Consider the following 24,073-nt stretch of genomic DNA (forward strand, 5'->3'; position numbering starts at 1 on the left):
TATAACGGCAAAGTGCAGACCTGACCCTCTTCCAGGTGCGCTCGCAACGTTGGACAAAAGCCTGAGCGGAGGGGACGCTGGACTCGGCGAACTGAGATGAGAACAACGGAGGCTGGTACCCGAGGCTACTCTGAAAAGGAGATAGCCCGGTCGCAGACGAAGGAAGCGAGTTGTGGGCGTATTCTGCCCAGGGGAGCTGTTCTGACCAAGACGCAGGGTTGCGAAAAGAAAGACTGCGTAAGATGCGACCAATAGTCTGATTGGCCCGTTCTGCTTGACCGTTAGACTGGGGGTGAAAGCCGGAAGAGAGACTGACGGAAGCCCCAATCAAACGGCAAAACTCCCTCCAAAATTGAGACGTGAATTGCGGACCTCTGTCCGAAACGACGTCTGACGGAAGGCCATGAATTCTGAAAACATTCTCGATGATGATTTGTGCCGTCTCTTTAGCAGAAGGAAGCTTAGCAAGCGGAATGAAATGAGCCGCCTTAGAGAACCTATCGACAACCGTAAGAATAACAGTCTTCCCCGCTGACGAAGGCAGTCCGGTGACAAAATCTAAGGCGATGTGAGACCACGGTCGAGAGGGAATAGGAAGCGGCCTGAGACGGCCGGCAGGAGGAGAGTTACCGGACTTAGTCTGCGCGCAGACCGAACAAGCAGCCACGAAACGACGCGTGTCATGCTCCCGGGTGGGCCACCAGAAACGCTGGCGAATGGAAGCAAGCGTACCCCGAAAGCCAGGGTGGCCGGCTAACTTGGCAGAGTGAGCCCACTGAAGAACGGCCAGACGAGTAGGAACGGGAACGAACAGAAGGTTCCTAGGACAAGCGCGCGGCGACGGAGTTTGAGTGAGTGCTTGCTTTACCTGCCTCTCAATTCCCCAGACAGTCAACCCGACAACACGCCCCTCAGGGAGAATCCCCTCGGGGTCAGTGGAGGCTACTGAAGAACTGAAGAGACGAGACAAAGCATCAGGCTTGGTGTTCTTAGAGCCCGGACGATAAGAAATCACGAACTCGAAACGAGCGAAAAACAGCGCCCAACGCGCCTGACGCGCATTAAGTCGTTTGGCAGAACGGATGTACTCAAGGTTCCTATGGTCAGTCCAAACGACAAAAGGAACGGTCGCCCCCTCCAACCACTGTCGCCATTCGCCTAGGGCTAACCGGATGGCGAGCAGTTCGCGGTTACCCACATCATAGTTACGTTCCGACGGCGACAGGCGATGAGAAAAATACGCGCATGGGTGGACCTTGTCGTCAGAGAGGGAGCGCTGAGAAAGGATGGCTCCCACTCCCACCTCTGACGCGTCAACCTCGACAACGAACTGTCTAGAGACGTCAGGTGTAACAAGGATAGGAGCGGATGTAAAACGATTCTTGAGGAGATCAAAAGCTCCCTGGGCGGAAACGGACCACTTAAAGCACGTCTTGACAGAAGTAAGGGCTGTGAGAGGAGCTGCCACCTGACCGAAATTACGGATGAAACGACGATAGAAGTTCGCGAAGCCGAGAAAGCGCTGCAGCTCGACGCGTGACTTAGGGACGGGCCAATCAATGACAGCTTGGACCTTAGCGGGATCCATCTTAATGCCTTCAGCGGAAATAACAGAACCGAGAAATGTGACGGAGGAGGCATGAAAAGTGCACTTCTCAGCCTTCACAAAAAGACAATTCTCTAAAAGGCGCTGGAGGACACGTCGAACGTGCTGAACATGAATCTGGAGTGACGGTGAAAAAATCAGGATATCGTCAAGGTAAACGAAAACAAAGATGTTCAGCATGTCTCTCAGGACATCATTGACTAATGCCTGAAAGACAGCTGGAGCGTTAGCGAGGCCGAAAGGAAGAACCCGGTATTCAAAGTGCCCTAACGGAGTGTTAAACGCCGTCTTCCACTCGTCCCCCTCCCTGATGCGCACGAGATGGTAAGCGTTACGAAGGTCCAACTTAGTGAAAAACCTGGCTCCCTGCAGGATCTCGAAGGCTGAAGACATAAGAGGAAGCGGATAACGATTCTTCACTGTTATGTCATTCAGCCCTCGATAATCTATGCAGGGGCGCAGAGACCCGTCCTTCTTCTTGACAAAAAAAAACCCCGCTCCGGCGGGAGAGGAGGAGGGGACTATGGTACCGGCGTCAAGAGCTACAGACAAATAATCTTCGAGAGCCTTACGTTCGGGAGCCGACAGAGAGTATAGTCTACCCCGGGGGGGGGTGGTTCCCGGAAGGAGATCAATACTACAATCATACGACCGGTGTGGAGGAAGAGAGGTGGCCCTGGACCGACTGAACACCGTGCGCAGATCGTGATATTCCTCCGGCACCCCTGTCAAATCACCAGGCTCCTCCTGTGAAGAAGAGACAGAGGAAACAGGAGGGATAGCAGACATTAAACATTTCACATGACAAGAGACGTTCCAGGAGAGGATAGAATTACTAGACCAATTAATGGAAGGATTATGACAAACTAGCCAGGGATGGCCCAAAACAACAGGTGTAAAAGGTGAACGAAAAATTAAAAAAGAAATGGTTTCACTATGATTACCAGAAACAGTGAGGGTTAAAGGTAGCGTCTCACGCTGAATCCTGGGGAGAGGACTACCATCCAGGGCGAACAAGGCCGTGGGCTCCTTTAACTGTCTGAGAGGAATGTCATGTTCCCGAGCCCAGGTCTCGTCCATAAAACAGCCCTCCGCCCCAGAGTCTATTAAGGCACTGCAGGAAGCTGACGACCCGGTCCAGCGTAGATGGACCGACAAGGTAGTGCAGGATCTTGAAGGAGAGACAGGAGTAGTAGCGCTCACCAGTAGCCCTCCGCTTACTGACGAGCTCTGGCCTTTTACTGGACATGAAGTGACAAAATGACCAGCGGAACCGCAATAGAGACAGAGGCGGTTGGTGATTCTCCGTTCCCTCTCCTCAGTCGAGATGCGGATACCTCCCAGCTGCATGGACTCAGCACCCGAGCCGGCAGAGGAAGATGGTAGTGATGCGGAGAGGGAGGCGACGGAGAGCGCGAGCTCCTTTCCACGAGCTCGGTGACGAAGATCAACCCGTCGCTCAATGCGAATAGCGAGTTCAATCAAGGAATCCACGCTGGAAGGAACCTCCCGGGAGAGAATCTCATCCTTTACCTCTGCGCGGAAACCCTCCAGAAGACGAGCGAGCAAGGCCGGCTCGTTCCAGCCACTGGAGACAGCAAGAGTGCGAAACTCAATAGAGTAGTCTGTTATGGATCGATTGCCTTGACATAGGGAAGACAGGGCCCTGGAAGCCTCCTCCCCAAAAACAGATCGATCAAAAACCCGTATCATCTCCTCCTTAAAGTCTTGATACTGGTTAGTACACTCAGCCCTTGCCTCCCAGATTGCCGTGCCCCACTCACGAGCCCGTCCAATAAGGAGAGATATGACGTAGGCGACACGAGCAGTGCTCCTGGAGTAAGTGTTGGGCTGGAGAGAAAACACAATATCACACTGGGTGAGGAACGAGCGGCATTCAGTGGGCTCCCCAGAGTAACACGGCGGGTTATTGATTCTGGGCTCCGGAGATTCGAAAGCCCTGGAAGTGGCCGGTGGATCGAGGCGGAGATGGTGAACCTGTTCTGTGAGGTTGGAGACTTGGGTGGCCAGGGTCTCAACGGCATGTCGAGCAGCAGACAATTCCTGCTTGTGTCTGCCTAGCATCGCTCCCTGGATCTCGACGGCTGAGTGGAGAGGATCCGAAGTCGCTGGGTCCATTCTTGGTCGGATTCTTCTGTTACGGTGCGTGAATGAGGACCCAAAAGCGAATCAACTTAAACAGAGCTTCTTTAATTACCAAACATAGGTAGGCTCAGATGGACCGGCAGATTCCGACAGGACAGGACAAGGTTACAGCAAACATGACGACAGTCTGGTTCAGGCATGAATGACACAAACAAACAAGAATCCGACAAGGACAGGAGCAGAAACAGAGAGAGATATAGGGACCTAATCAGAGGGAAAAAGGGAACAGGTGGGGAACGGGGTGAATGGGTAGTTAGAGGAGACAAGGGACAGCTGGGGGAAAGCGGGGGAGAAAAGGTAACCTAACACGACCAGCAGAGGGAGACAGGGTGAAGGGAAAGGACAGAGACAAGACAACATGACAGTACATGACAGTGGGTGGGTATTCTATGTTGTAGGTCTAGGTTTTCATTTTCTATGTGTTTGGCCTGGTATGGTTCTCAATCAGAGGCAGCTGTCTATCGTTGTCTCTGATTGAGAGCCATACTTAGGTAGCCTGTTTTCCCATTTTGAGTTTTCCCATTTTGTTCGTGTATTCATTCTGGATTAAAAGTATTATGGACACGTACCACGCTGAACTTTGGTCCTCCTCTCCTTCCACCAACGACAATCGTTACAGAATCACCCACCAAGAAAGGACCAAGCAGCGGGGTAACGAGAGGCAGCGAGATCTGGACAACTTGGGAGGAGGTAGAAAGATGGACGGTCGACCCAGGGAGAGTGCAGGAGCCCGCCTGGGATTCTCTGGAACAGTGCGAGGAGGGTTACAGGAGAATGGAGTTGGCGACACGAACACGGCAGCGCAACAGGCACGAGAGGCAGGCCCCAAATTTGTTTGGGGGGGAGGCACACGGGGAGATTGGCAGCGTCAGGTAGGAGACCTCAGCCAACTCCCCGTGCTTACCTTGGCGAGAGAGCGACCGGGCAGGCACAGTGTTATGCGGTGAAGCGCACGGTGTCCTCAGTGCGAATGCATGGCCCGGTGCGCTACATCGCCGCCCCCCGCAAGTGCCATGCGAGACTGGGCATCCAGCCAGGGCGTGTTGTGCCAGCCCAGCATGTTTGGTCTCCGGTACGCCGTTTCGGCACCAGGGTATCCTGCGCCGGCGCTGCGTGCTGTGTCTCCAGGGCGCTGGGAGGGTGCAGTGCGTTCTATGCCTGCGCTCCGCCCGTGCCGGGCGAATGTCGGTATTGAGCCTAAGGGAGAGGTGCGAGTGGTGTGCACCAGATCTCCAGTGCTCACCCACAGCCCGGTTCAACCTGTGCCTGCACTCTTGAGGGTCCGGGCTAAAGTGGTCATCCAGCCTGGAGGAGTGGTGCCAAGGCTGCGCACCAGAGCTCCAGTGCTCCCCCACAGCCTGGTCCATCCGGTGCCTCCTCCACGCACCAGGCCTCCTGTAGGTCTCCCCAGCCTGGTGGTCCTGTGGCAGCCCCACGCACCAGGCTGTCTCTCCGTCTCCTCCCTCCAGGTTCTCCCGTCTGTCAGGAGCTGCCAGGTTCTCCCGTCTGTCAGGAGCTGCCAGGTTCTCCCGTCTGTCAGGAGCTGCCAGGTTCTCCCGTCTGTCAGGAGCTGCCAGAGCCGCCCGTCTGTCAGGAGCTGCCAGAGCCGCCCGTCTGCCAGGAGCTGCCAGAGCCGCCCTTGTGCCAGGAGCTGCCAGAGCCGCCCGTCTGCCAGGAGCTTCCAGAGCCGCCCGTCTGCCAGGAGCTGCCAGAGCCGCCCGTCTGCCAGGAGCTGCCAGAGCCGCCCACCTGTCCGGCGCTGCCGGAGTCTCCCGTCTATTCGGAGCCCGCTGCAAGGGTCCCCAGTCCGAGGTCGACAGCAAGGGTCGCCGCTCCAAAGGCGCCACTTAAGTGGGCCAAGACTATGGTGGAGTCCACGTCCCGCGCCAGAGCCGCCACCGCGGACAGATGCCCACCCAGACCCTCCCCTATGGGTTTATGTTTTGCGGCCGGAGTCCGCACCTTTGGGGGGGGGGGGGGGGGGGTACTGTCACGTCCTGACCGTAGATTGCTTTGTGTGTTTCTATTTTTAGTTTGGTCAGGATGTGATGTGGGTGGGTATTCTATGTTGTAGGTCTAGATTTTCATTTTCTATGTGTTTGGCCTGGTATGGTTCTCAATCAGAGGCAGCTGTCTACCGTTGTCTCTGAGAGCCATACTTAGGTAGCCTGTTTTCCCATTTTGAGTTGTGGGTGATTATTCTGGTTAGTGTTTGTTGCACCTGTCAGAACTGTTCGGTTATCGTTTAGTTGTTTTTGTTTGTGTATTCATTCTGGATTAAAAGTATTATGGACACGTACAACGCTGCACTTTGGTCCTCCTCTCCTTCCACCAACGACAATCGTTACAATCCCATCTGAACACATGATCAACTAAATGTTTCTCAACTCCAGTCCAAGGGAAACAACTGGTCAATGGCTTGATGATTAGTTGAGTGATTGAATCGGGTGTGTCAGAGTCAATGAATGGGCTGGAGTAAACATGGACTGGAGTTGAGGAACCCCGATCAGAATATTTCAGTGAGGTGGCTTGTTCCATCCTTGTAGCTGTGATCTATTTACGATGGCGCTCTTGCCTTGACTCAACAACACTTCTCTCTGCTGAACTTTTCACCCCATCTTATCTGTGTTTTCATGCGATTAGATTTTGGGTGAACCCTGTATTACAACAGTCTTATCAGATGAGCTAAGATGTGTCCCCGTCCACAGGCTGACATTAGAACACACACACACACCAGTTTGGCCAAAGGCTGGCAGATTTTTGGGGGTGTTATTCAATTTTCCAAGAATTTGTTTGCTGTGTTTCCAAAATGCCTGAAGTGCTGAGCTTTAACCAACGTCCAAAGATCAAAGTCGGGCATTTCAAATAGAGGAACTTTTCATTTCACAGTTCTGTATAACTGGTTTATTATGGCGTTACCAGTGCGTATATATGTATATTGATTTATGTTTTAAATAAGATGTGATTGTTGCTATATCACTTCATTTCAAAAGTATATCAGGAAACAATAAAAGTATCTAATGGACTGAAGTAGGTGACCGAAAGCTGATCAACATTAGAACGATGGATAATTCTAACTCATATTTGAAAATAAATTGGACTTTGTTTCAGATATTTTGAGCTTGGCATGTATGTCCTCTTGTGGTTCAATAAGGGTATCACAGCTCTGACATCTTATTTCTGTGTTCCTGGTTTGAACAGGTGATGGCACTGTAGGACTAAGAATAGGCTACTGTAGAGATGTTATCTCTACTTTTGCGCCCTCTCCTGGCTCGAACATGAAATTGTTTCCTGTCATCTTTCTCACTATGATTTGTATTAGCGGCCTATCTGGAGCATAATAATAAACATCATAGGGTCATTGCAGTTCACACGTCAGGATCTAGGCTAAAATACACCAGAGGTCCCAATAGGGACCATATACAGTGCCTTCGGAAAGAATTCAGACCCCTTGACTTTTTAATTAAATTGTTTTTTCCCCCTCATCAATCTACACACAATACTCCATAATGACAAAGCAAAAAGAGGTCAATACATTTTTTAAATAATAAAAAAAATATATATATTACATTTACATAAGATTTCAGACCCTTTATTCTGTACTTTGTTGAAGGCCCTTTGGCAGCGATTACTACAGCCTGGAGTCTTCTTGGGTATGACTCTACAAGCTTGGCACACCTGTATTTGGGGAGATCCTCAAATTAGTCTCTGCAGATCCTCTAAAGTTATATCAGGTTGGATGGGGAGCGTTGCTGCACAGCTATTTTCAGGTCTTTCCAGAGATGTTCGATCGGGTTCAAGTCCAGGCTCTGGCTGGGCCACTCAAGGACATTCAAAGACTTGTCCCGAAGCCACTCCTGCATTGTCTTGGCTGTGTGCTTAGGGTCGTTGTCCTGTTGGAAGGTGAATCTTCGACACAATCTGAGGTCCTGAGCGCTCTGCAGCAGGCTTTCATCAAGGATCTCTCTGTACTTTGCTCTGTTCATCTTTCCCTTGATCCTGACTAGTCTCCCAGTCCCTGTCGCTAAAAAACATCCCCACACCATGATGCTTTCACTACCATGCTTCACCGTAGGAATGGTGCCAGGTTTCCTCCAGACATGATGCTTGGCATTCACGCCAAAGAGTTTAATATTGTTTTCATCAGACCAGAGAATCATGTTTCTCATGGTCTGTGAGTCGTTAGGTGACATTTGGCAAACTCCAAGCACGCAGTCATGTGCCTTTTACTGAGGAGTGGCTTCCGTCTGGCCACTCTACCATAAAGGCCTGATTGGTGGAGTGCTGCAGCGATGGTTGTCCTTCTGGAAGGTTCTCCCATCTCCACAGAGGAACTCTAGAGCTCTTGTCAGGGACCATCGTGTTCTTGGTCATATCACTGACCAAGGCCCTTCTCCCCCGATTTCTCAGTTTGGCTGGGTGGTCAGCTCTAAGAAGAGTCTTGGTGGTTCCAAACTACTTCCATTTAAGAATGATGGAGGCCACTGTGTTCTTGGGAACCTTCAATGCTGCAGAAATATTTTGGTACACTTGCCCAGAGCTGTGCCTCGACAGAATCCTGTCTTGGAGCTCTGCAGACAATTCCTTTGACCTCATGCCTTGGTTTTTGCTTTGAGATGCACTGTTAACAGTGTGTGCCTTTCCAAATCATGTCCAATCAATTCAATTTACCACAGGTGGACTCCAATCAAGTTGTAGAAACATCTCAAAGATAATCAATGGAAACAGGATGCACCTGTGCTCAATTTCGAGTCGCATAGCAAAGGGTCTGAATACTTATGTATATATATATGTATATATGTATATATATATGTGTATCACCGCCTGGTACGGCAACTGCTCCGCCCTCAACCGTAAGGCTCTCCAGAGGGTAGTGAGGTCTGCACAACGCATCACCGGGGGCAAACTACCTGCCCTCCAGGACACCTACACCACCCGATGTCACAGGAAGGCCATAAAGATCATCAAGGACATCAACCACCCGAGCCACTGCCTGTTCACCCCGCTATCATCCAGAAGGCGAGGTCAGTACAGGTGCATCAAAGCTGGGACCGAGAGACTGAAAAACAGCTTCTATCTCAAGGCTATCAGACTGTTAAACAGCCACCACTAACATTGAATGGCTGCTGCCAACACACTGACACTGACTCAACTCCAGCCACTTTAATAATGGGAATTGATGGGAAATGATGTAAATATATCACTAGCCACTTTAAACAATGCTACCTTATATAATGTTACTTACCCTACATTATTCATCTCATATGCATACGTATATACTGTACTCTATATCATCGACTGTATCCTTATGTAATACATGTATCACTAGCCACTTTAACTATGCCACTTTGTTTACATACTCATCTCATATGTATATACTGTACTCGATACAATCTACTGTATCTGCCTATGCTGCTCTGTACCATCACTCATTCATATATCCTTATGTACATATTCTTTATCCCCTCACACTGTGTACAAGACAGTAGTTTTGGAATTGTTAGTTAGATTACTTGTTGGTTATTACTGCATTGTCGGAACTAGAAGCACAAGCATTTCGCTACACTCGCATTAACATCTGCTAACCATGTGTATGTGACAAATAAAATTTGATTTGATTTGAGATATATATATATATATATATATATATATATATATATATATATATATATATATACAGTGGGACAAAAAAGTATTTAGTCAGCCACCAATTGTGCAAGTTCTCCCACTTAAAAAGATGAGAGAGGCCTGTAATTTTCATCATAGGTACACTTCAACTATGACAGGCAAAATGAGAAAAAAAATCCAGAAAATCATATTGTAGGATTTTTAATGAATTTATTTGCAAATTATGGTGGAAATAAAAGAGAAACTTTTGTTAGTTTCTCTTTTTTTAAAAAAAATGTTTTACCCCTTTTTTCTCCCCAATTTCGTGGTATCCAATTGTTGTAGTAGCTACTATCTTGTCTCATTGCTACAACTCCCGTACGGGCTCGGGAGAGACGAAGGCTGAATGTCATGCGTCCTCCGATACACAAACCAACCAGCCGTACTGCTTCTTAACACAGCGCGCATCCAACCCGGAAGCCATCCGCACCAATGTGTCGGAGGCTTTACCGTGCACCGCGCACGGCCCGCCACAGGAGTCGCTGGTGCGCGATGAGACAACCAATCCCTCCCTAACCCGGACGACGCTAGGCCAATTGTGCGTCGCCCCACGTACCTCCCGGTCGCGGCCGGTTACGACAGAGCCTGGGCGCGAACCCAGGGACTCTGATGGCACTGGTATTTTGGCCCATTCCTCCATGCAGATCTCCTTCAGAGCAGTGATGTTTTGGGGCTGTTGCTGGGCAACACGGACTTTCAACTCCCTCCAAATGTTTTCTATGGGGTTGAGATTTGGAGACTGGCTAGACCACTCCAGGACCTTGAAATGCTTCTTACGAAGCCACTCCTTCGTTGCCCAGGCGGTGTGTTTGGGATCATTGTCATGCTGAAAGACCCAGCCACGTTTCATCTTCAATGCCCTTGCTGATGGAAGGAAGTTTTCACTCAAAATCTCACGAAACATGGCCCCATTCATTCTTTCCTTTACATGGATCAGTCGTCCTGGTCCCTTTGCAGAAAAACAGCCCCAAAGCATGATGTTTCCACCCCCATGCTTCACAGTAGGTATGGTGTTCTTTGGATGCAACTCAGCATTCTTTGTCCTCCAAACACAACGAGTTGAGGTTTACATACACCTTAGCCAAATACATTTAAACTCAGTATTTCACGATTACTGACATTTAATTCATCCAAGTAAAAATTCCCTGTCTTAGGTCAGTTAGGATCACCACTTTATTTTAAGAATGTGAAATGTCAGAATAATAGTAGAGAGAATTATTTATTTCAGCTTTTATTTCTTTCATCACATTCCCAGTGGGTCAGAAGTTTACATACACTCAATTAGCATTTGGTAGCATTGCCTTTAAATTGATTAACTTGGGTCAAACGTTTCGGGTAGCCTTCCACACGCTTCCCACAATAAACTGAGTCAGGTTTGTAGGCCTCCTTGCTTGCACATGCTTTTTTCAGTTCTGCCCACAAATGTCCTATGGGATTGAGGTCAGGGCTTTGTGATGGCAACTCCAATACCTTGACTTTGTTGTCCTTAAGCCATTTTGCCACAACATTGGAAGTATGCTTGGGGTCATTGTCCATTTTGAAGACCCATTTGTGACCCAGCTTTAACTTCCTGACTGATGTCTTGAGATGTTTCTTCAATACATCTACATAATTTCCATCCTCATGATGCCATCTATTTTGTGAAGTGCACCAGTCCCTCCCCCACAACATGATGCTGCCACCCCCGTGCTTCACGGTGGGATGGTGTTCTTCGGCTTGCAAGCCTCCCCCCTTTTCCTCCAAACGTAACGATGGTCATTATGGCCAAACAGTTCTATTTGTGTTTCATCAGACAGGAGGACATTTCTCCAAAAAAGTATGATCTTTGTCCCCATGTGCAGTTGCAAACCGTAGTCTGGCTTTTATATGGCGGTTTTGGAGCAGTGGCTTCTTCCTTGCTGACCAGCCTTTCAGGTTATGTTGATATAGGACTCGTTTTACTGTGGATATAGATATTTTTGTACCTGTTTCCTCCAGCTCCTTCACAAGATAATTTGCTGTTGTTCTGGGATTGAAGGAGGAAAGGAGGGAAGCATAGGAAGGAGACAGAACGCGTCTCCATCCTATGCAGGATTACGGCTGCGTGGTCCCATGGTGTTTATACTTGCGTACTATTGTTTGTACAGATGAACGTGGTACCTTCAGGAGTTTGGAAATTGCTCCCAAGGATGAGCCAGACTTGTGGAGGTCTACAATTTTCTTTCTGAGGTCTTGGCTGATTTCTTTTCATTTTCCCATGATGTCAAGCAAAGAGGCACTGAGTTTGAAGGAAGGCCTCCACAGGTACACCTCCAATTGACTCAAATTATCTCAATTAGCCTATCAGAAGCTTCTAAAGCCATTACATAATTTTCTGGAATTTCCCAAGCTGTTTAAAGGCACAGTCAACTTAGTGTATGTAAACTTCTGACCCACTGGAATTGTGATACAGTGAATTATAAGTGAAATAATCTGTCTGTAAACAATTGTTGGAAACATTACTTTGTGTCATGCACAGAGTAAATGTCCTAACCGACTTGGCAAAAATATAGTTTGTTTACAAGAAATGTGTGAAATGGTTGAAAAACGAGTTTTAATGACTCGAACCTAAGTGTATGTAAACTTTCGACTTCAACTGTATATATAGGGTTCAGATATATCAGGGATCCTTGCGTGAAAATGATTGGAACCCCTGGTGTAGGGGGGTGGTATAAAACAAATGATTAGGCCTATAGCTTTCTTGCCACATTAGTTTATTAATAATCCGTGATCAGCAACGGTGAAGAAAGGTTGTAAAAGCAACAGATGTCATCGTCAACATAAACATGGTCCCCCTTGTCTGTGGGCCAACCCAGCGTGACGGGCAGTATTCATACCGTACCGCAGAGGGAGAGATGTGCGGGTGAACGGTCGACGTCACAGCCACAGGCAGCAAAAGGATGGGCGAGAGTTGTGTGTACCTTGCCGCTGCTTCATGGCAATAGAGAGAGATGGCGTCCGCATCCCGATGAATAAGCAAAAAAAGAAGAGGAAAGGGGATGATGCTGGACCCTACTACGCCTAGAGGGGAAACCGTTCAATTCAACACATCAGCTATGGAGGGATTCATCTCTCTTTCACAATAATTTCGCTCCGGGGATGTTAACGCCCTTTTCATGCGTTTTTAAACTCCTCGGTTGATTCCTTCCAACGAAGGAGGTGAGGAGATTGTTGTCCGGTAGGCTACATCTGTTTTCTTCCTCCGCTTCTCTGCCCATCTGACGCAGGGGCGAGGAGGAGAGGAGCGAAGTGGAAGAGAGGAGAGGAGAGGGAGGGCGATGGCTGCTGGAGGAGGATGCGTGGACACGGTGGAGCAGTGCCGGGCAGAGGTGGAGCGTTTGACCCGTGAGCTAGCGGAGGCGAACCGGGAGAAGATCCGGGCTGCGGAGTGCGGTCTGGTGGTTCTGGAGGAGAACCAGACCCTGAAGCAGCAATATTCGGATCTAGAGGCCGAGCAAGAGGCGCTCCGACAGGAGCTGGAGCAGCTACAAGAGGTATCAACCACTTTAAACACGCTATTAAATAACACCCTAAGTTAACCATAAACATTTGCCCATGTGATATAAGTTCAGTGCTTCCTGGAAATGTATTCGTAAACATGCATTAATTAGTTAGCCTCAATCCAACTTCATTCGGCCCCAAGCGGGTAGACTACATCCCTTCTAAGGGATGAGTGATGTCAGCGAGATTTGGGCAGGGCCCCCCGCCTCATCCACAGAAGTTGGCACCAGTCAGACACCCCACAGCGGATCTGAGTCTGTCAGAGATACACAGGCCTCCAGCAGAGAACTGGGAGGGGACGGAGAGGGCTTTGTTGTCCGAGCAGGGAGTAGCGTAGTAACTTGATGCTATGCGCAAGTCTGACACGCAGGTATGGACTTTCCAAGGTGTGCTACTGATGCGCATTTTGGTGCAATGGAATATCATATGTTTGTTGTGGTAGGCTACTTTGCGTGCCTGGATGGGGGTTGTTAATTATGTGTCAAACAGCTTTTGCATGCCTCTTTAAACAGATTTTTAAAGAGATACTGAATTCTGCAATACACTTGAACACCTATGGGGGGAAGTGTTAACCATCTATTCAAAACGTAGATATGTGAAACATTGTGTAAGCTATACAGTCCTTAGGGAATGGTGTATTATAGTGGTACTATCTGGCTGGCAGACTCACTATGTGGCACACCCACATTTGGGTTAGTTATGTCCTGCTCTAAGAGTCACACCTCTAAAATCAGAGTCGGACAGTGCTCTCTCCTATCCTCTCTTCCTTTCCTCTTCCTCTCTCTCTCTCACTCTTCTCTCTGTTCTCCTATTCTCTCCTCTCTCTCTCTCTCGCGCTCCTCTCCATATCCTTTGTTCTCTGTTCAGAATTGGTGTCTGTGTCTCTTCTTCCCCACATCTTTTTCTCTGATTGTTCCCAGTGAGCACGTGCTTCACAATAAAATCAGTCAGTATTTTCAAATTCACTAGAGTTTGATATAAAAACAAAACAAGATTACAAAGCATCATGAAGCCTGACAGAACTTGATTTAACCATAATTCTATATTACTGGTCTAATCAAAGCAAGCCTTTTCACCTTTACACTACACATGATAATAATACTTGTTTCTCCATCAGACCTCGGTTCAAATAAATGTGTATTTGAGTATCTGGCGTAAAAGTTGTTTAAAAATCGGAGTATTTGAGTATTTTCAAATGTAAGCGTTTTCAAATCCACAGCCAAAACAAGTACTTTTTTTCATTATTCAAATGGTTATTTGTATAAACCAAATAGTCAACCAAATACTTATTTCAAATATTATTTTCAAATACCTGGGTGAATGCATGGGAGTGTATTTGAGTCAGTGTATTAGAATTTTTCAAATACTTTCCGAGTGTATTTCCAAATACATAAAAATTACTCATCTTTTCAAATAAAAATATATATATAATTTGAATACTTACTTTCCAATGTATGTACAAGCAATTGAGCTATTTTAAATAGTTTTTCAACCCAAGTCTGTTCTTCACTACCATGTGTAACAATTTTCTTCTTCCCCTGACGAGGAGTATGAAATATCAGACCAATGCGCAGCGTCGTAAGTGTCCATAATATATTTAATAAACTGAACACGGAATACAAGAGAAATAAATGAAAGCCGAAACAGTTCTGTATAGAAAACAACTACCCACAACCCATAGTGGGAAAACAGGCTGCCTAAGTATGGTTCTCAATCAGAGACAACGAATGACAGCTGCCTCTGATTGGGAACCATACCAGGCCAAAACCAGAAATACAAAACCTAGAATACAAAACATAGAATGCCCACCCCAATTCACGCCCTGACCAAACTAAAACAGAGACATAAAAAAGGAACTAAGGTCAGGACGTGACACCATGATTGGTAATTTATTCCTGTTCATTTCAATAATCAATTCTTGCTAATTAGATACTCTGTGCCAAGGTGTAATACATTTTTTACAAATACTCTGTCGATCTGCAACAAACAGTGTTTTCTTTGCCGTTTTCTTTCTGCCGTTGTCTTATGGCAGTATTCATTCACTGGTTTGTTAGCTATAGTACAGACGGGTGTGTCTGTAGGCAGCTGACAATGCATTCACAGTAACTGAAGGTCAGTGTGTGTGTGTGCGTGTGAGTGTGTGTGTGTGAGTGTGTGTGAACTTGGCATACATTCTGAAGCGCTATTAGATTGTTTTGGACATGGTGTAGGCAGCCAATAATGAAGGCGTGCCTGTGACTTGTCCTGTCCACTCTGCATATGTCATATGCAGTTTAAACCATGTGTATTAAGATGTCAATCAGCTCAGCATTTGCTGCAGTACCCCATCTTCCACTCTCTCTATCTCCACCCCCCCCCCCCCCCCCCCCACACCTCGTTCTGTTTTCTGTGATACTGTGAAGGACATCACACTGCTTGCTGAAAAGCTATCCTATTCACCGGCTCGATTGGGGACACTTCAGGCTGAGGAGTAAAGTTCACACATCCCCATTTGCTACACCAGCCCCAGGTCTCTCTCTCTATTGCTCTCTGTCCCCCTTCTCCTCCTCTCCACCCCCTCTCCTCTCCTCCTCTCTCCCTTGGCCATGGCCACTCATCCTTAGAGAAAGTCTTCATCTGGTCTAGGCTTCCATCAGTCAGCTCAATACCTAATTTAATCTCAATTAATTCCCATCGATCACTATGTTTCTCAGGCATACCGCTGCTATTACTACTGGGGAAAGGGCTATACTGGTCGCAGAATGATCTATCTAGATTGGACTATTTGTTGACAGTTATCTCATGTTGCTGTAATAATAGGTTTTCTTTACCACTTTGAGAAAAGGTCGATTTCCTACTTTTACTAGTCTTGTGGATAGTAGTCTTCCACACAGTGGTCTGGTCCAGTTGGTGTTGCAGGGAAAAGGTCATTGTAGCTAGAATTGCCTCATCATCTTCCCTGAGACCTGAAGTAACTGAATAAACTGTCACGTATTAACCTGAAGCTGAGCTTTGATTGGTTTACTGGGGCTGACAGTTGGCTTTGGGGTGCAGAGTTATACTTGAGACATATGGCAGTATGCAGGCTTGGTACCTGGTCAATTGGTAAAGTATCAGGCATCTACTTCTTTAGGTTTTTCTTGATGTGTTGTGAGCTGGACTACTCTGTTCCTCATTGCTCATTTAGACCAGGTTCAGTTCAGAAGGAAAGCTACTTTAAGCACAGACATACATGCTGGAAACAGTCCACCATGACCACCGTGTTCCCTCTGTGAGCTTTACTGGAAACAGTCCACCATGACCACTGTGACCACCGTGTTCCCTCTGCGAGCTTTACTGCAAACAGTCAGCCGTGATCACCGTGTTCCCTCTGTGAGCTTTACTGGAAACAGTCCACCATTGACCACCATGTTCCCTCTGTGAGCTTTACTGGAAACAGTCCACCATGACCACTGTGACCACCATGTTCCCTCTGTGAGCTTTACTGGAAACAGTCAGCCGTGACCACCGTGTTCCCTCTGTGAGCTTTACTGGAAACAGTCCACCATGACCACCGTGTTCCCTCTGTGAGCTTTACTGGAAACAGTCCACCATGACCACTGTGACCACCATGTTCCCTCTGTGAGCTTTACTGGAAACAGTCAGCCGTGACCACCGTGTTCCCTCTGTGAGCTTTACCGGAAACAGTCCACCGTGACCACCGTGTTCCCTCTCTGAGCTTTACTAGAAACAGTCCACCATGACCACCGTGTTCCCTCTGTGAGCTTTACCGGAAACAGTCCACCGTGATCACTGTGTTCCTTCTCTGAGCTTTACCGGAAACAGTCCACCGTGACCACCGTGTTCCCTCTCTGAGCTTTACTAGAAACAGTCCACCATGACCACCGTGTTCCCTCTGTGAGCTTTACTGGAAACAGTCCACCATGACCACCATGACCACCGTGTTCCCTCTGTGAGCTTTACTGGAAACAGTCCACCATGACCACTGTGACCACCGTGTTCCCTCTGTGAGCTTTACCGGAAACAGTCCACCATGACCACCGTGTTCCTTCTCTGAGCTTTACCGGAAACAGTCCACCATGACCACCGTGTTCCTTCTCTGAGCTTTACCGGAAACAGTCCACCATGACCACCGTGTTCCTTCTCTGAGCTTTACCGGAAACAGTCCACCATTGACCATCATGTTCCCTCTGTGAGCTTTACTGGAAACAGTCCACCATGACCACTGTGACCACCGTGTTCCCTCTGCGAGCTTTACTGCAAACAGTCAGCCGTGATCACCGTGTTCCCTCTGTGAGCTTTACTGGAAACAGTCCACCATTGACCACCATGTTCCCTCTGTGAGCTTTACTGGAAACAGTCCACCATGACCACTGTGACCACCATGTTCCCTCTGTGAGCTTTACTGGAAACAGTCAGCCGTGACCACCGTGTTCCCTCTGTGAGCTTTACTGGAAACAGTCCACCATGACCACCGTGTTCCCTCTGTGAGCTTTACTGGAAACAGTCCACCATGACCACTGTGACCACCATGTTCCCTCTGTGAGCTTTACTGGAAACAGTCAGCCGTGACCACCGTGTTCCCTCTGTGAGCTTTACCGGAAACAGTCCACCGTGACCACCGTGTTCCCTCTCTGAGCTTTACTAGAAACAGTCCACCATGACCACCGTGTTCCCTCTGTGAGCTTTACCGGAAACAGTCCACCGTGATCACTGTGTTCCTTCTCTGAGCTTTACCGGAAACAGTCCACCGTGACCACCGTGTTCCCTCTCTGAGCTTTACTAGAAACAGTCCACCATGACCACCGTGTTCCCTCTGTGAGCTTTACTGGAAACAGTCCACCATGACCACTGTGACCACCGTGTTCCCTCTGTGAGCTTTACCGGAAACAGTCCACCATGACCACCGTGTTCCTTCTCTGAGCTTTACCGGAAACAGTCCACCATGACCACCGTGTTCCTTCTCTGAGCTTTACCGGAAACAGTCCACCATGACCACCGTGTTCCTTCTCTGAGCTTTACCGGAAACAGTCCACCATGACCACTGTGACCACCGTGTTCCCTCTGTGAGCTTTACTGGAAACAGTCAGCCGTGATCACCGTGTTCCCTCTGTGAGCTTTACTGGAAACAGTCCACCATTGACCACCGTGTTCCCTCTGTGAGCTTTACTGGAAACAGTCCACCATGACCACTGTGACCACCATGTTCCCTCTGTGAGCTTTACTGGAAACAGTCAGCCGTGACCACCGTGTTCCCTCTGTGAGCTTTACTAGAAACAGTCCACCGTGACCACCGTGTTCCCTCTGTGAGCTTTACTGAAAACAGTCCACCGTCACCACCGTGTTCCCTCTGTGAGCTTTACTAGAAACAGTCCACCGTGACCACCGTGTTTCCTCTGTGAGCTTTACCGGAAACAGTCCACCATGACCACCGTGTTCCCTCTGTGAGCTTTACCGAAAACAGTCCACTATGACCACCGTGTTCCTTCTGTGAGCTTTACTGGAAACAGTCCACCATGACCACTGTGTTCCTTCTCTGAGCTTTACTGGAAACAGTCCACCATGACCACCGTGTTCCTTCTGTGAGCTTTACTGGAAACAGTCCACCATGACCACCGTGTTCCCTCTGTGAGCTTTACCGGAAACAGTCCACCGTGATCACTGTGTTCCTTCTCTGAGCTTTACCGGAAACAGTCCACCATGACCACCGTGTTCCCTCTGTGAGCTTTACCGGAAACAGTCCACCGTGATCACTGTGTTCCTTCTCTGAGCTTTACCGGAAACAGTCCACCATGACCACCGTGTTCCTTCTCTGAGCTTTACCGGAAACAGTCCACCATGACCACCGTGTTCCCTCTGTGAGCTTTACCGGAAACAGTCCACCATGACCACCGTGTTCCCTCTGTGAGCTTTACTGGAAACAGTCCACCATGACCACCGTGTTCCCTCTGTGAGCTTTACTGGAAACAGTCCACCATGACCACCGTGTTCCCTCTGTGAGCTTTACTGGAAACAGTCCACCATGACCACCGTGTTTCTTCTCTGAGCTTTACTGGATGAAAGGGAAAAAGAGAGACTTTGTCATAAATTATTCATCATAGCATGCTCTGCTTTCATCATGGTAGTGTTGTGCTAGACAGTCAGTTTCATTTCATGGGAATGTACAAGCCTGATTGTTAATTATCAACTCAGGAACCTAACAAAATCTCCTCAGGGTACAGGTAGCAGGAGTCAGTGATAAGTAAGCACTATCAAGTGTTTATGCTAGATATTTCCCTGAGCCAAATTTAAACCTGAATTTAAATCAACATTTTCTAATTCAGACATTAACCTACAGTGACAGTCTGCCTTCTGCGCTACGTCTTAAGTAATTCTGTTAATTCTAAAACATGATGTAATTGACTCCTGGTATAATATAATCATTAGGTAATTGAGTTCTTCAGAAGGCCTGGTATAATCTAATCGCCATTGGTTAACAACGGGATAGGACCCAGAAGGACCAGCCTTGGCAATAAATATCTACTGACAGCTTGATGTTAATCAGCCTGCTCCACAGTAGCCCATCAGATTGGTTTTTGAAGGGAGGTATATTTAGGCTCCGCTCATTTTATTGATTTGCTTTAGGAACGTAACGTACACTCACTCCATCTAGGAATTGGTGCATTAATTTTTTAAATTGGAAGTGGTTTTGAAAGAGTAGGTTATGTATGTAGTACAGTGAGCTCCAGAAGTATTGGGACAGTGACAATTCTTTTGTTTTGGCTCTGTACTCCAGCACTTTGAAATGATACAATTACTACGAGGTTAAAATGCATGCTGTCAACTTTAATTTGAGGGTGTTTTGTGTTTCAGATTGTTTTGTGTTCAGTAGAAATAAATGGTAAATGATGTATTGTGTAATTTTGGAGATGCTATTATTGTAAATAAGAATATAGTAGTTTTCTAAACACTTCTACATTAATGTGGATGCTACCATGGTTACAGATTGTCCTGAATGAATCGTGAATAATGATGAGTGAGAAAGTTACAGATGCACAAATATCATACCCCCAAGACATGCTAACCTTCCATCATCACAACAACAGGGGAGGTTAGCATTTTTGTGGGGGTATGATATTTGTGCATCTGTAACTTTCTCACTCATTATTATTATTATTCACGATTCATTCAGGATTATCCGTAACCATGGTAGCATCCACATTAATGGAGAAGTGTTTAGAAACATATTCTACAATAAAAGTGGCTCCAAAATGACACAATAAATTATTTACTATTTATTTCTATTGGGCACAAATAATTTTGCACGCCCAATTTTTCAGTTTTTGATTTGTTAAAAAAGTTTGAAATATCCAATAAATGTCGTTCCACTTCATGATTGTGTCCCACTTGTTGTTGATTCTTCACAAAAAAATACAGTTTTATATCTTTATGTTTGAAGCCTGAAATGTGGCAAAAGGTCGCAAAGTTCAAGGGGGCCGAATACTTTCGCAAGGCACTGTAATCAGCTTTGACTACTTTAATGCACATTTAAGTGACATTGTCCCAATACCTGACAGTCTGCACTTGTATCATTTCTAATCCAAAGTGCTGGAGTACAGAGGCAAAATAACTTCAAATGGGTCACTGTCCCAATACTTTTGGAGCTAATTGTATATGTCCTGTGTTGTATGTAGGCCTGGGAGGAAGTGGAAGTGATTAGGGAATATCAGTAACTGTTAAGAGTGCTTGAAGTGAGAGTTTTCCATTTCCTGTGTAAAGTGCACCAGTGTCTGGGAGGAGCTGGGTGGAGTAAACAGGCTATCTACACCTCTCTGCTATACATTCCTCTATCTAAGCCTGTGAAGCCTCCCTCCCTCTATAGCTAGCTATACATTGCACACACATTACATCATGCCACATACACACACCTGTATCTAAGTCTGCCCCATATTCCTCTCTGTTATACATATTACACACACACACCTTTGTGGCCCTAGCCCACCTACAGTACTGCTGTGTTGTCGACTATATTCTCACCAACAACATTTTCCTAAATCCATCCGTCTCGCCATGCTTATGGTCCAATAGTCTTTATATTGTTCAACACTAGGCTATCAGTGAGAGTGTAATGAGGTTGTTGGACTACATTGTCTCTCTGCTTGTCTCTATTCTTGCATTGAGAGATGAATGATTCATGTGTGACCCTTGTGAAGGGGGTTTTAAAATGGGGAAGGGTTTTATGGTGACGCGTTGGAAGCAAGGACTGTTAAAGGGGAAGTAGGGGGAAGGGTTTTATGGTGACGCGTTGGAAGCAAGGACTGTTAAAGGGGAAGTAGGGGGAAGGGTTTTGCGGTTGATTGTAAAAATGACAATAAATTCAGCGTACATTAGCACTGCAGTCAGGCAAAATCAGAAACGCCCGACCCTCAACTCCCATTATGTCATACACAAACAACCAACGGGATGCGTCCTTCTCTAGCTTGACAGAGTATACTGTATATAATCAAGTTGTCGCTAGACGCTGATCCTAGGTCAGTTCTAAGGCCCTGTGGTTCATTTGAGAATGTGTAAGCTGATCCTAGAACAGCGTCCGAGAGCCACTGCTACCTGGACCTTACCTTGACAGGAAGCAAATGGATCCATGTCTGCATGTGTATGCTAAAGCATTAGTGTGAGTTACGGTATAGCTACTGACCGTCTATCATTGGCTCTCAGAGCGAGGAGAATGACTTAGGTCTATTAGGAAAGAACATTAGCCAAATGCATTATGTCTTGACCACTGTAGGGTATAGTGTAGTTGGCTGGGAATCTATCCCTCATCTGATCATACTGCAGAATGATCTAAAATACTGAAATGCTAAGAGAACTTCTTCTGCACACTTACTGTAGTGTGTCAGTGAATCTTTTCAGTTTATTGTGAGCAATTCACTGTGGGCAAAAAAAATAAATGAGGCCTACTTTGACTGAATGGCTAAAGTCTCACAGACCTTTCAAACCACAGAGTGGATGAAGTCCCTTATCGGTAGGCTAACTTTTCTTCAACAGCTACTATAGCTGGCCTGATTCCAAGTGCCACCCTATTCCCTACATAATGCACTACTTTTGACCGGAGCCCTTTAGGGTGCCATCTGCCTCTCATTAAATGATGGATTCTTCCTCTTGGTCACATGTTCACAGGCACTTAAGAGACGGCTGGGAAAACCTCTGGATGCCTGATGTCTGTATTACCCACATAGAGCACAGGGATAGGTTGAATAATTCAACAAGGCGGTGGCTCTCCCATAATTAACCCTTAGACTCCTGAGAGGGTGGCTGAGAACAGCATCTCGTAAGTGTTCCTAGTGTGGTTGTTGATGTAGTGGTTGGAGGGAAGGGGGAGACGATGTGACCTGACTGAAAGATTCCTTCCATCCCTCCAGACACTTCTCAGAATACCATCCATGCATGAAAGGACACCATCATATTACACGCGACACACACACGGGCAATGTGCACCGAGGTGGAGACTAGGGAGGAAGCAAAACAGAGACACAGAGAGATCGCTCTCTCACTATCAGTTAAACGTGTTGTGCTCAAGCTGGGTTAGAACAAAATCTACCCACCCTGCCTATCTCCTGTTCTGTTCCTGGTCCTGTCCACCCAACCCAAGGTTATCTTTCAGAGAGGGTGTACTTCAAAAGGCCTGTGTTGTACTGCAGTGGGGCTCCTTCTTCAAAGAGCAATGGGTCTCCCACGTCTGCAGCCCTCCTGGGCCCTGTATTGATTAGTATCTGTTTAAGGCTGCTGAGCCATGTGCTGCTAACCCTTAGCTAGCGAAATCTCTAACTCAGCTAATCGGGACACAGTGAGAGGGGCATACAAACAGGGCATGCGGTAAGGATAAGGTGTATTGTGCTGATTGATTCTGAGGCTCATGCACAGTGTTTGATGAGAGTTAACCTGCAAAAACACCTCATATGTCATTTCTTCATGGGCTGTGTTGCGTGATTACCTGTGGACGTATGGCGGTTTGATGGGGAGGAGATGGATACAGTACATACTGTAACTGTGTGTATGCGAGGCGTGGGCACGCAGTTCAAGTCGAAAGTTTACATACACCTTAGCCAAATGCATTTAAACTCAGTTTTTCACATTTCCTGACATTTAATTCCCTGTCTTAGGTCAGTTAGGATCACCACTTTATTAAAATAATGTGAAATGTCAGAATAATAGTAGAGAGAATTATTTATTTCAGTTTTTATATATTTCATCACATTCCCAGTGGGTCAGAAGTTTACATACACTCAAATAGTATTTGGTAGCATTGCCTTTAAATTGTTTAACTTGGGTCATATGTTTCGGGTAGCTTTCCACAAGCGTCCCACAATAAGTTGGGTGAATTTTGGCCCATTCCTCCTGACAGAGCTGGTGTAACTGAGTCAGGTTTGTAGGCCTCCTTGCTTGCACACGCATTTTCCATTCTGCTTACGGATTTTCTATAGGATTGAGGTCGGTGCTTTGTGATGGCCACTCCAATACCTTGACTTTGTTGTTTTTGAGGCATTTCGCCACAACTTTGGAAGTATGCTAGTGGTCATCGTACATTTGGAAGACCCATTTGCGACCAAGCTTTACTTCCTGACTGATGTCTTGAGATGTTGCTTCAATATATCCACATAATTTTCCATCCTCATGATGCCATCTTTTTCGTGAAGTGCACCAGTCCCTCCTGCAACAAAGCACCCCCGCAACATGATGCTGCCACCCCCGTGCTTCACGGTTGGGATGGTGTTCTTCGGCTTGCAAGCCTCCCTCTTTTTCCTCCAAACATAACGATGGTCATCATGGCTGATTTCTTTTGATTTTCCCATGATGTCAAGCAAAGAGGCAGTGAGTTTGAAGGTAGGCCTTGAAATACATCCACAGGTGCACCTCCAATATACTCAAATTACGTTAATTAGCCTATCAGAAGCTTCTAAAGCCATGACATTATTTTCTGGATTTTCCAAGCTGTTTAAAGTCACAGTAAATTTAGTGTATGTAAACGTCTGACCCACTGGAATTATAAGTGAAATAATCTGTCTGTAAATAATTATTGGAAAAATGACTTGTGTCATGCACAAAGTAGATGTCCTAACCGACTTGGCAAAACTATAGTTTGTTAACAATACATTTGTG

At 46.8% G+C, this 24,073-nt stretch overlaps 1 protein-coding gene across 1 annotated transcript in view; it reads left to right on the top strand.

The window, feature by feature from the left end:
* The first annotated feature begins 12,735 nt into the window (after positions 1 to 12,735).
* LOC139392714 (protein bicaudal D homolog 1-like) overlaps positions 12,736 to 24,073 on the top strand; it is a 28,732-nt gene continuing 17,394 nt past the window's right edge. Inside the window, exon 1 of the mRNA XM_071140914.1 lies at positions 12,736 to 12,951. Coding sequence (XP_070997015.1) covers positions 12,736 to 12,951 — 216 coding nt within the window. The remainder of the gene's footprint in view (positions 12,952 to 24,073) is intronic.

This window comes from Oncorhynchus clarkii, chromosome 33 (assembly GCF_045791955.1).
Source record: "Oncorhynchus clarkii lewisi isolate Uvic-CL-2024 chromosome 33, UVic_Ocla_1.0, whole genome shotgun sequence".
NCBI classification, from domain to species: Eukaryota; Metazoa; Chordata; class Actinopteri; order Salmoniformes; family Salmonidae; genus Oncorhynchus; species Oncorhynchus clarkii.